The 12500-nt window shown below is 47.2% G+C and overlaps 1 protein-coding gene across 1 annotated transcript in view; it reads right to left on the reverse strand.

Moving 5' to 3' along the window:
- Nucleotides 1-2753: 2753 nt before the first annotated feature.
- The window catches only part of LOC307085741 (5'-3' exoribonuclease 1-like), a gene marked incomplete at both ends in the record, with an annotated part of 15975 nt that continues 6228 nt past the window's right edge, over nt 2754-12500 (reverse strand). The window contains 13 exons of the mRNA XM_079750603.1: nt 2754-2903; nt 4058-4314; nt 4618-4720; nt 6345-6545; nt 6721-6798; nt 7407-7463; nt 8590-8673; nt 8876-8941; nt 9150-9285; nt 9370-9439; nt 10803-10935; nt 12208-12264; nt 12453-12500. The exon at nt 12453-12500 is cut by the window's right edge and continues 88 nt beyond it. Coding sequence (XP_079606729.1) covers nt 2754-2903; nt 4058-4314; nt 4618-4720; nt 6345-6545; nt 6721-6798; nt 7407-7463; nt 8590-8673; nt 8876-8941; nt 9150-9285; nt 9370-9439; nt 10803-10935; nt 12208-12264; nt 12453-12500 — 1440 coding nt within the window. The remainder of the gene's footprint in view (nt 2904-4057; nt 4315-4617; nt 4721-6344; nt 6546-6720; nt 6799-7406; nt 7464-8589; nt 8674-8875; nt 8942-9149; nt 9286-9369; nt 9440-10802; nt 10936-12207; nt 12265-12452) is intronic.

Below are 12500 nucleotides of genomic sequence, written 5' to 3' on the forward strand. Positions count from 1 at the left end.
GAGGTTTCCTAGGTGTGTCAGTGGTTTCCTAGGTGTGTCAGTGGTTTCCTAGGTGTACTAGTGAGGTTTCCTAGGTGTGTCAGTGGTTTCCTAGGTGGGTCAGTGGTTTCCTAGGTGTATTAGTGAGGTTTCCTAGGTGTGTCAGTGGTTTCCTAGGTGTGTCAGTGGTTTCCTAGGTGTGTCAGTGGTTTCCTAGGTGTACTAGTGAGGTTTCCTAGGTGTGTCAGTGGTTTCCTAGGTATGTCAGTGGTTTCCTAGGTGTATTAGTGAGGTTTCCTAGGTGTGTCAGTGGTTTCCTAGGTATGTCAGTGGTTTCCTAGGTGTATTAGTGAGGTTTCCTAGGTGTGTCAGTGGTTTCCTAGGTGTGTCAGTGGTTTCCTAGGTGTGTCAGTGGTTTCCTCGTGAGGTTTCCTAGTTCCTGTATTAGAGAGGTTTCCTAGGCGTATGAGTGAGGTTTCCTAGGCGTATGAGTGAGGTTTCCTAGGCGTATGAGTGAGGTTTCCTAGGCGTATGAGTGAGGTTTCCTAGGCGTATGAGTGAGGTTTCCTAGGCGTATGAGTGAGGTTTCCTAGGCGTGTCAGTGAGGTTTCCTAGGCGTGTCAGTGAGGTTTCCTAGGTGTGTCAGTGAGGTTTCCTAGGTGTGTCAGTGAGGTTTCCTAGGTGTGTCAGTGGTTTCCTAGGTGTGTCAGTGGTTTCCTAGGTGTGTCAGTGGTTTCCTAGGTGTATCAGTGGTTTCCTAGGTGTATTATTGAGGTTTCCTAGGTGTCAGTGTTTTCCTAGGTGTGTCAGTGGTTTCCTAGGTGTATTAGTGAGGTTTCCTAGGTGTATTAGTGAGGTTTCCTAGGTGTATTAGTGAAGTTTCCTAGGTGTATTAGTGAAGTTTCCTAGGTGTGTCAGTGAGGTTTCCTAGGTGTGTGAGTGAGGTTTCCTAGGTGTGTGAGTGGTTTCCTAGGTGTGTGAGTGGTTTCCTAGGTGTGTGAGTGGTTTCCTAGGTGTGTAAGTGGTTTCCTAGGTGTGTAAGTGGTTTCCTAGGTGTGTGAGTGGTTTCCTAGGTGTGTGAGTGGTTTCCTAGGTGTGTGAGTGGTTTCCTAGGTGTATTAGTGAAGTTTCCTAGGTGTATTAGTGAGGTTTCCTAGGTGTGTCAGTGGTTTCCTAGGTGTATTAGTGAGGTTTCCTAGGTGTGTCAGTGAGGTTTCCTAGGTGTGTCAGTGAGGTTTCCTAGGTGTGTCAGTGAGGTTTCCTAGGTATGTCAGTGGTTTCCTAGGTGTATTAGTGAGGTTTCCTAGGTGCGTCAGTGAGGTTTCCTAGGTGTGTCAGTGGTTTCCTAGGTGTGTCAGTGGTTTCCTAGGTGTATCAGGGAGGTTTCCTAGGTGTATTAGTGAGGTTTCCTAGGTGTATTAGTGAGGTTTCCTAGGTGTGTCAGTGGTTTCCTAGGTGTGTCAGTGGTTTCCTAGGTGTACTAGTGAGGTTTCCTAGGTGTGTCAGTGGTTTCCTAGTTGTGTCAGTGGTTTCCTAGGTGTATTAGTGAGGTTTCCTAGGTGTGTCAGTGGTTTCCTAGGTGTGTCAGTGGTTTCCTAGGTGTGTCAGTGGTTTCCTAGGTGTACTAGTGAGGTTTCCTAGGTGTGTCAGTGGTTTCCTAGGTATGTCAGTGGTTTCCTAGGTGTATTAGTGAGGTTTCCTAGGTGTGTCAGTGGTTTCCTAGGTGTGTCAGTGGTTTCCTAGGTGTGTCAGTGGTTTCCTAGGTGTATCAGGGAGGTTTCCTAGGTGTATTAGTGAGGTTTCCTAGGTGTATTAGTGAGGTTTCCTAGGTGTGTCAGTGGTTTCCTAGGTGTACTAGTGAGGTTTCCTAGGTGTGTCAGTGGTTTCCTAGGTGTGTCAGTGGTTTCCTAGGTGTATTAGTGAGGTTTCCTAGGTGTGTCAGTGGTTTCCTAGGTGTGTCAGTGGTTTCCTAGGTGTGTCAGTGGTTTCCTAGGTGTACTAGTGAGGTTTCCTAGGTGTGTCAGTGGTTTCCTAGGTACGTCAGTGGTTTCCTAGGTGTATTAGTGAGGTTTCCTAGGTGTGTCAGTGGTTTCCTAGGTATGTCAGTGGTTTCCTAGGTGTATTAGTGAGGTTTCCTAGGTGTGTCAGTGGTTTCCTAGGTGTGTCAGTGGTTTCCTCGTGAGGTTTCCTAGTTCCTGTATTAGAGAGGTTTCCTAGGCGTATGAGTGAGGTTTCCTAGGCGTATGAGTGAGGTTTCCTAGGCGTATGAGTGAGGTTTCCTAGGCGTATGAGTGAGGTTTCCTAGGCGTATGAGTGAGGTTTCCTAGGCGTGTCAGTGAGGTTTCCTAGGCGTGTCAGTGAGGTTTCCTAGGTGTGTCAGTGAGGTTTCCTAGGTGTGTCAGTGGTTTCCTAGGTGTGTCAGTGGTTTCCTAGGTGTGTCAGTGGTTTCCTAGGTGTATCAGTGGTTTCCTAGGTGTGTCAGTGGTTTCCTAGGTGTGTCAGTGTTTTCCTAGGTGTGTCAGTGTTTTCCTAGGTGTGTCAGTGAGGTTTCCTAGGTGTGTCAGTGAGGTTTCCTAGGTGTGTCAGTGAGGTTTCCTAGGTATGTCAGTGGTTTCCTAGGTGTATTAGTGAGGTTTCCTAGGTGCGTCAGTGAGGTTTCCTAGGTGTGTCAGTGGTTTCCTAGGTGTGTCAGTGGTTTCCTAGGTGTATCAGGGAGGTTTCCTAGGTGTATTAGTGAGGTTTCCTAGGTGTATTAGTGAGGTTTCCTAGGTGTGTCAGTGGTTTCCTAGGTGTGTCAGTGGTTTCCTCACCAGTCTCTGCAGGGTGAGCAGGGCAGCCTTCTCCTTGGCTTCATGTTCTGAGGCACACTGCGGTCCCTGGAGGACCAGTCCGTTAGACAGCTTCACCTGGCAGGCCACCAGGCCCTGAGGACCACATGAACACCAGTCTGTTAGACAGGCCACCAGCCCTGAGACCACCAGCCCATTCATGACTCCCCCTCCTGACCCCATTAAAGCCAGAGACCCCAACTAGCCTGGAGATACATTTCAGACAAACCACATAGTGAGGCTGATATACCTGTATACACATTTATATTATTATAGTATGGAATAGTATGGAACTATGAAGGTATAGTGTTGTATTGTTATAGTAAAGTTATAGTAATATTGTAAGGTTATAGTATAGTAATGTGATCATATATTCTAGTTTTATAATGGGATAGTATAGTATTGAAGTGCTATAGTAATGTGATAGTATTGTAATGTTATAGTATAGTTTAGCAATGTTATAGTAATAAGATAGTATAGTAATGTTAAGGTACATTAATGTTATAATATAGCAATGTTATAGTAATGATAATATTCTGATGTTATAGTATAGTAATTGTATAGTGTAGTAACGTTATAGTATTGTTATAGCAATGTTATAGTAATGATAGTATTGTCATGTTATAGTATATTAATGTGATGGGAAAATAGTATAGTAATGTTATAGTATAGCAATGTTATAGCGTTGTGATGTTTTGTGCAATTTTATAGCACTATAGTAATGTTACAATGTTATAGTATGAGTAATGTTAGTATTGATATTATAAAGTAATGCTATAATATACTACGACTTATGTTATAGTAGTATAGTAATGTTATATTATAGAATACTAATGTTATAAGATAGTAACGTTATTGTAGTAAAGTAATCTAATGTTAAAGTAATGTTATAGTATAGTAATTTTGTAAAATAGTAATGTTATAGAAATGGTATAGTAATGTTAAAGTAGTATCTTAATGTAATGTTACAGTAATGTGATTATTGTGAGTATTGTAATGTTATAGGAATGTGATAATATTGTAATGTTACATTAATTTGATAGTACGGTAATGTTAGAGTATACTACGACTAATGTTATAGTAGTACAGTAATGTTATAGAAATGTTATAATAGTATGTTAATGTAATGTTATAGTATAGAATAGTAATTTCATAGTAATGTTATAGTACTATAGCAATGTAATGTTATAGTAATGTTATATATGTCTAATCTGATAGTATAGTATTGTACTATCACATTCCAGTAGTACCTGTCTGGTGCGCATGCTGCTGATGTCTGGAGCTCCGATGCCGAGGCCCACACAGACCCTAGAGAGCTCAGCCGCCGCCCCAGGACCCGCCGCCCCAGGACCTGGCCCCCCTCCCAGGGGAAGGGGCTTATCCTGGAGGGGCGTGGCCGGGAAGGTCGTGGCCTGGAAGGGCGTGGCCTGGAAGGGCGTGGCCTGGAAGGGCGTGGCCTGGTGACCCACAGCATGTGACTCAGTCTGAGGGGCGTTCATCTGAGCCGCTGAAAGGAGACATCAGAAGGGGGTGAGTGAGGTAGTGAGTGAGGAAGTGGGTGAGGTAGTGAGGGAGTGAGTAAGTAAGTGAGTAAGTGAGTGAGGGAGTATGTGAGTGAGAGAGTAAGTGAGGGAGGGAGGTAGTGAGTAAGGGAGGTAGTGAGTGAGTAAGTGAGTTGGTAGGTGAGGTAGTGAGGGATGTAGTAAGTGTGTGAGGTAGTGAGTGAGTGAGTGAGTCAGTGAGGTAAGAATGAGGTATTGAGTGAGTAGTGAGTGAGTGAGGTAATGAGTAAGTGCATGAGTGAGTTTACCAAGCTTCTTAGAGGACCGTCTCCTGGTTGGTTGCTGGCTTCCTGAGGGGGCGGGGCTAGGGCTGTCAATCTTCAGCATCTCCTTGAGCACCATGGTCCCCTTCTACAGCCAATCAGAGGAGGAGATGCTCACCAGAACTACTAAAGATATATCTATAGTGTATTATATACTACTAACAATATATCTATAGTGCATAATATATTCTCACCACTACAGATATATCTATAATGTATTATATATTCTTACCACTACAGATATATCCATAGTTTATACCACGGTCTGGGGGAATACTCGATTCTGATTGGCTGAAGGGTGTGCATTAACTCCTGATATACGGACACCTGCTAAGTAGTTCCAGTCAAATTGTCTGTTCACCGTTCTCAATTAATGCGCTAGCTGGCGTATCGTATCAGCCTGTCTCAAAAATGAGTAACCATAGCAACGGGAACGCAGTCAAAGCCGACGGACTAGAATACCTCACGTTGCCAAGTCGTAGCTAAGGTCCATCCTAATTACTGGAGTAGTGAACAACGATCTGTTGCATAAGAACCTTACGGGAGGGTAATGGTTATTGCAGGAATTAGTTAAACCCTCAGGCGTTATCAGGGAAACAAAGCTTGTGAAAAACTTTATATTTGGATTGTAAAACGCATGAAAATATAAATGAATGGTCTTAATTTATTTTCTTTAGCAAGTGACCGTGGTATAAGCGGGATAATGCCCTTCGAGGTGTCCATTATCAGGAATTAATGGACTTTGCGCAGGCAAACCGTACTCCGCTGCGCATCGGACGGTTCGCACCTCCGCGTCGTCCATTAATTCCTGATAATGGACACCTCGTCGGGCATTATCCCTTACGTATTATATACTACTAGTACTAACAATATATCTATAGTGTATTATATCTAGTGTATATATTCTCACTACTTCATAATGTATTTTATACAACAGTGGTTCTGAGCGAGTAATTTGATTGGACAAGAGACATTCCATGAGCTCTGCAGGAGCGCTGTTATGAGCATCCAACATCACTCGGACTGTTCACCAAACTGTAAACCAAATGTAAAAATTCTGCATTCCAGCTGTAACCAACTTATTTTAACTGACATAAACTGTTACCTTGGACCGAACCTGAACCAACTTTGCGCCGTAGCCTAAAGATGGATATATTCCCAAATATAACATTTGATTTGATGCACAATCGAGACTCCAGATGTGCCCCGATGTCAGCGTCTGAGCTTGACAGGTTGGAGAGGAGCAAAAATGAAGCCAACACCGTAAGGCAAACGGTGTGGGCTTTAAACTGCTTGGTGTTTTGTATATATGTTGCTTGGCAACAGTCCGCTCAGTGGGGATCTATTTTTGTTGGCGGAAGCAATTTCATTAGTTTATATGATTAAATAAGCAAACAAATCACAATCTATTGTCAATTATTATTGTTAATAGTACATTAGAAAGCAATATCACACTCGAGGTCGCAATGTTGTCGCTCTATATCAGCGCTGTGATTGCCTACGGCCGAATCACAGCAGCGCTGATATAGAGCAACAACATTGCTCCCTCTCATGTGATATTGCTTAAGTAACCACCACTACCACTAATACTACTACATGTGTAGTGTATCTACAGTGTATTACATATTACTACTAGTACTACTATGTAGTGTATTATATAGTCCAACTACCACTCCGTGTGTAGTGTATTATTGTGTATTGTATATTCTCACCATAGCGAAGGACTGTGGAGACAGCGGTCCGTCTGATTGGTTGCTGGCTTGCTGTGGAGGAGGGAGGGGGGCGGGGCCGTGCAGGTTGTTATGGGAGATCTGCTGGTTGCCATAGGAGATCTGCTGGTTGCCATGGGAGATCTGCTGGTTGCTGTGTGAGATCTTGAGGTTGGCTATGAGCTCCTCAAACTCAGTGGAAGCCTGCGAGGAGAGATGATAGCATAACATAGCTCAGCACATAGTGAGCACATGGCAAGCCAATAGTTAGCACTGTTAGCCTATGGCCATCCTATGGTTAGCACAGTTAGCCTATGGCCAGCCTATGCTTAGCACATAGTTAACATATGGCTAGCTTATGGTAAGCATGGCTATGTACCTTGCTAGCAGAGATGTTTGGAGGGAGATGAGGGTTGGAATCTTCATTTCTCTTCAACAGTCTGAATCCACCAGGAGCCTGCAGCAAAACACCACAAGATAGAGTCTGAGATCCGACTCCATGGAGACACCTCTAGGGTTCGTCACCATGGGGAATTGTTTAACTGTTTGTGTGTCTTACTGTCTTCTTGTGAAGAGTGTGTGTGCCTTACTGTCTTGTTGTTAGGAGTGTGTCTTACTGTCTTGTTGTGAGGATTGTGTGTGCGTCTTGCTGTCTTGTTTTGAGGAGTGCGTGCGCGTCTTACTGTCTTGTTTTGAGGAGTGCGTGTGCGTCTTACTGTCTTGTTTTGAGGAGTGCGTGTGCGTCTTACTGTCTTGTTGTTTGGAGTTTGTCTTACTGTCTTGTTTTGAGGATTGTGTGCGTCTTACTGTCTTGTTTTGAGGAGTGTGTGTGCGTCTTACTGTCTTGTTGTTTGGAGTTTGTCTTACTGTCTTGTTTTGAGGATTGTGTGTGCGTATTACTGTCTTGTTTTGAGGATGGTGTGTGCGTCTTACTGTCTTGTTTTGAGGAGTGCGTGCGCGTCTTACTGTCTTGTTTTGAGGAGTGCGTGCGCGTCTTACTGTCTTGTTTTGAGGAGTGCGTGCGCGTCTTACTGTCTTGTTGTTAGGAGTGTGTGTGCGTCTTACTGTCTTGTTGTTAGGAGTAGTGTGTTGCTGGGGTTTATTCTGTTGAATATTTCCTTCCTAGAGAGGAAAATAAGTGTGTTAATTAAACATACATAACAGGTAGATACACAGTATAGTATATACAGTGTGTAGATGGTGGTATATAATGTGTATAGTGTGTATATAGGGTGTGTTTAGTGTATATAGTGTGCAGTATGCATAGTGTGTATATGGTAGTGTACAGTGTATATAGGGTGTGTAAAGTGTGTATGGTAGTCTAGGGTGTGTCTAGTGTGTACAGAGTGTATATAGGGTGTATATAGTGTGTAGATGGTAGTGTATATAGTGTGTAGATGGTAGTTTATATAGTGTGTATATAGTTTGTGCCTAGTGTATACAGTGTTTAGATGGCAGTGTAAAATGTATATAGTGTGTACAAGGGTGTGTCTAATGTATACAGTGTGTAGATGTAGTGGACAGGGTATATAGTGTGTGGATGGTAGTGTATACAACGTGGGGTGTGTATAGTGTACAGTGTATATAGTGTGTAGAAGGCAGTGTAAATAGTGTGCATGTAGGGTGTGTCTAGTGTATACAGTTTAGGGTGTGTATAGAGTGATGATGGTAATGTACAGTGTATATAGTGTGTATGGTGGTGTAGTCTGGTCCTCACAGAGCTCTGCCAGTGTCCTGGGGTGTGATTAATGTGTACAGTGTAGTGTGTGGTAGTGTAGGGTGTCTATAGTCTCTGGTCCTCACAGAGCTCTGCCAGTGTCCTGGGGTGTGGTGATTAATGTGTACAGTGTAGTGTGTGGTAGTGTAGGGTGTCTATAGTCTCTGGTCCTCACAGAGCTCTGCCAGTGTCCTGGGGTGTGGTGATTAATGTGTACAGTGTAGTGTGTGGTAGTGTAGGGTGTCTATAGTCTCTGGTCCTCACAGAGCTCTGCCAGTGTCCTGGGGTGTGGTGATTAATGTGTACAGTGTAGTGTGTGGTAGTGTAGGGTGTCTATAGTCTCTGGTCCTCACAGAGCTCTGCCAGTGTCCTGGGGTGTGGTGATTAATGTGTACAGTGTAGTGTGTGGTAGTGTAGGGTGTCTATAGTCTCTGGTCCTCACAGAGCTCTGCCAGTGTCCTGGGGTGTGGTGATTAATGTGTACAGTGTAGTGTGTGGTAGTGTAGGGTGTCTATAGTCTCTGGTCCTCACAGAGCTCTGCCAGTGTCCTGGGGGTTTCTGAGGGGGTCCAGCGTTCTTCGCCGTCTGCCAGGCGTTGCTGAACTCCTCTTTTACCTGAGGAGGAGGAAGAGGAGAATCTAAATGAATGAGCAACAAGAATCAACCGCTAATTGACTACAAACCAATGGTTAGCTGCTTCTTAGTGTCAGGGGTCAGGATAGAGGTCAGGGTTAGAGGTCAGGTTTAGAGGTCAGAGTTACCTTGACATTCTGGTTAGGGTCAGGGTTAGAGGTCAGGGGTTAGAGGTCAGGGTTACCTTGGTGTTTGGCTTCCTGCCTCCCTGGGGGTCTGTCCTCCCCCCTCCGGGCTGCTTGTGGTTGTTCTGGAGACGGATCAGGGTGTAAATAGGGGGTACAGAGGGGGACAGAGGGGTACAGAGGGGTACAGAGGGGGACAGAGGGGGACAGAGGGGGACAGAGGGGTACAGAGGGGTACAGAGGGGGACAGAGGGGGACAGAGGGGTACAGAGGGGGACAGAGGGGTACAGAGGGGGACAGAGGGGTACAGAGGGGGACAGAGGGGTGTGATACCTGGGGGGGGGGGCCGGCCTGGCGCTGGGGCTTCACGATGGCGGTCAGTTTCTGCGCTCCGCTCTCCGCCCGGGCTCCATGGGACAGGTTGATCAGAGCGCAGGAGGGGAGGCGGTACCCACGGCCCATAGTGCACCTGGGCACACACACACACACACACACAGGTCAGAGAGAGAGCGAGAGAGGAAGAGAGGAAGAGAGAGCGAGAGAGCGAGATTACCTGATGGTGAGTCCTCCAACAAACTCTTCATCAAACACCACCTCATAAAGGACTTCTGGTTCCCTGGCAGCTACACACACACACACACACACACACACACACACACACACACACACAAACATGAATGAATGCATAATGATTGAGTTGACTTTAAGACCGTAGGGGTTAGTTTTAGGACCGCAGGGGGTTAGTGTTGGGACCGTAGAGGGTTAGTGTGAGGACTAGTAGTTGTAGTGTAACCACTACAACTACTACAACTGCACTGAATATAATGTTGTTGCACTTAATATTGGGCCTCTGTTTTTCAGTTTTGTGCCAGCATTGAATGATGATGTATGTGAGCCGTTTGCACCAAAAAAAAACGAATCACTCATGTGGCTGTTGTTTCTGTTAAAGCAAACTTGTTGTATTTGTCGTTTAACAAGAGTATGGACAAATGCATTTCAGCATGGAAAATATGAAATGAATGTATGTTGGATCGGGGGACCGTAGGGGCTTAGTGTGAGGACTAGAGGGGGTTAGTGTGAGGACTAGAGGGGGTTAGTGTGGGGACTAGAGGGGGTTAGTGTGAGGACTAGAGGGGGTTAGTGTGAGGACTAGAGGGGGTTAGTGTGAGGACTAGAGGGGGTTAGTGTGAGGACTAGAGGGGGTTAGTGTGGGGACTAGAGGGGGTTAGTGTGGGGACTAGAGGGGGTTAGTGTGAGGACTAGAGGGGGTTAGTGTGGGGACTAGAGGGGGTTAGTGTGGGGACTAGAGGGGGTTAGTGTGAGGACTAGAGGGGTTTCCTGTGGGGACTAGAGGGGGTTAGTGTGAGGACTAGAGGGGGTTAGTGTGGGGACTAGAGGGGGTTAGTGTGGGGACTAGAGGGGGTTAGTGTGGGGACTAGAGGGGGTTAGTGTGAGGACTAGAGGGGGTTAGTGTGAGGACTAGAGGGGGTTAGTGAGAGGACTAGAGGGGGTTCCTGTGGGGACTAGAGGGGGTTCCTGTGGGGACTAGAGGGGGTTAGTGTGAGGACTAGAGGGGGTTAGTGAGAGGACTAGAGGGGGTTCCTGTGGGGACTAGAGGGGGTTCCTGTGGGGACTAGAGGGGGTTAGTGTGGGGACTAGAGGGGGTTAGTGTGAGGACTAGAGGGGGTTAGTGAGAGGACTAGAGGGGGTTCCTGTGGGGACTAGAGGGGGTTCCTGTGGGGACTAGAGGGGGTTCCTGTGAGGACTAGAGGGGGTTAGTGTGAGGACTAGAGGGGCTTAGTGTGAGGACTAGAGGGGCTTAGTGTGAGGACTAGAGGGGGTTAGTGTGAGGACTAGAGGGGGTTAGTGTGGGGACTAGAGGGGGTTAGTGTGAGGACTAGAGGGGGTTCCTGTGGGGACTAGAGGGGGTTCCTGTGGGGACTAGAGGGGGTTCCTGCGGGGACTAGAGGGGGTGAGTGGACCCACCTCCCTGGATGCCCACCACGGTGCCCCTAAGGCCCAGCGGGACGGTGAAGCTGTCCCTGATGTTGACCACGCGGTCAAACAGCTGGAACTCTGCGTCCGGGTCGGGAACCACGCCCTGGTGCTGTTCCATGGGCTGAAAAAAACAATATAACGTTGTTGCACTCATCATTGAATGATGATGTATGTGAGCCCTTCGCACCAAAAAACATACAAATCACTCATGTGGCTGTTGTTGTTTCTTTTAAAACAAACGTGTTGTATTTGTGGTTTAACAAGAGTATAGACATGTAGAAAATGCATTTCAGAAAGGAAAATATGAAATTAATGTATGTTGGCTATGAATCTGAATGAGTTTTTAGGTAGTGGCCATCCCCAAAATGTACCAGAATACAGGAAATCACATCTATGAAATTCAACATTTTCTGGGGGAGAATCACGACTATGCCCCACACACAAATTTATCACCAGCCGCCACTGATACAGACATATATATATACACTTTTCCTTTTTTTTATTATTATGATTTTGTAGCTTCTCTCATAAGCGATTAGTTGAAGTGCGCAATCATGTGGCCCTCTGATGGGGATGATGACAAATTGTGGCCCACTTAATCATGAGAGTTGCCCATCCCTTGTTGAGAGGGTCCGGGGGATCAAGAGGGTCCAGAGGGTCCAGATGGACCGGGGGTCTAGAGGGACAAGAGGGACCAGAGGGACCGGGGGTCTAGAGGGACAGGGGGGTCCAGAGGGTCCAGATGGACCGGGGGTCTAGAGGGACAAGATGGACTAGAGGGACCGGGGGTCTAGAGGGACAGGGGGGTCCAGAGGGTCCAGATGGACCGGGGGTCTAGAGGGACAAGAGGGTCCAGAGGGACCGGGGGTCTAGAGGGACAGGGGGGTCCAGAGGGTCCAGATGGACCGGGGGTCTAGAGGGACAAGAGGGTCCAGAGGGACCGGGGGTCTAGAGGGACAGGGGGGTCCAGAGGGTCCAGAGGGACCGGGGGTCTAGAGGGACAAGAGGGTCCAGAGGGACCGGGGGTCTAGAGGGACAGGGGGTCTAGAGGTTCTAGAGGGTCTAGAGGGACAGGGGGGTCCAGATGGTCTAGAGGGACAGGGGGGTCCAGAGGGACAGGGGGGTCTAGAGGGACAGGGGGTCTAGAGGGTCCAGAGGGACCGGGGGACCGGGGGTGTAGAGGGACAGGGGGTCTAGAGGGACAGGGGGGTCTAGAGGTTCTAGAGGGACAGGGGGGTCCAGAGGGACAGGGGGGTCCAGAGGGTCCAGAGGGACAGGGGGACCGGGGGTCTAGAGGGACAGGGGGTCTAGAGGGTCCAGAGGGACCGGGGGACCGGGGGTGTAGAGGGACAGGGGGTCTAGAGGGTCCAGAGGGTCCAGGGGTTAGTCTCACCTTGAAAAGAAGATGAGGTCTCACAGTCACACGGACCTTCTTACTGCTTTTCTTGGTCTGGGGGAGAGAGAGAGAGACAGAGAGACAGAGAGAGAGAGAAAGAGAGAGAGACAGAACGAGAGAGAGACAGAGAGAGAGTAAAGGTAAAGTAATAATACATACTGAATGTTCTGTGAGTGAGACGGTGAGGGCGTGATGTAGGTAGATACTGAGGTAGGGAGAGAGTGAGGCAGAGAATGAGGTACCTTGGCCCTCTCCACCTGCTCCTCGATCTTCTCCACGATGTTGCCGTC

This window comes from Pollachius pollachius, assembly GCF_949987615.1.
Source record: "Pollachius pollachius genome assembly, chromosome: 14".
Lineage (NCBI taxonomy): Eukaryota > Metazoa > Chordata > Actinopteri > Gadiformes > Gadidae > Pollachius > Pollachius pollachius.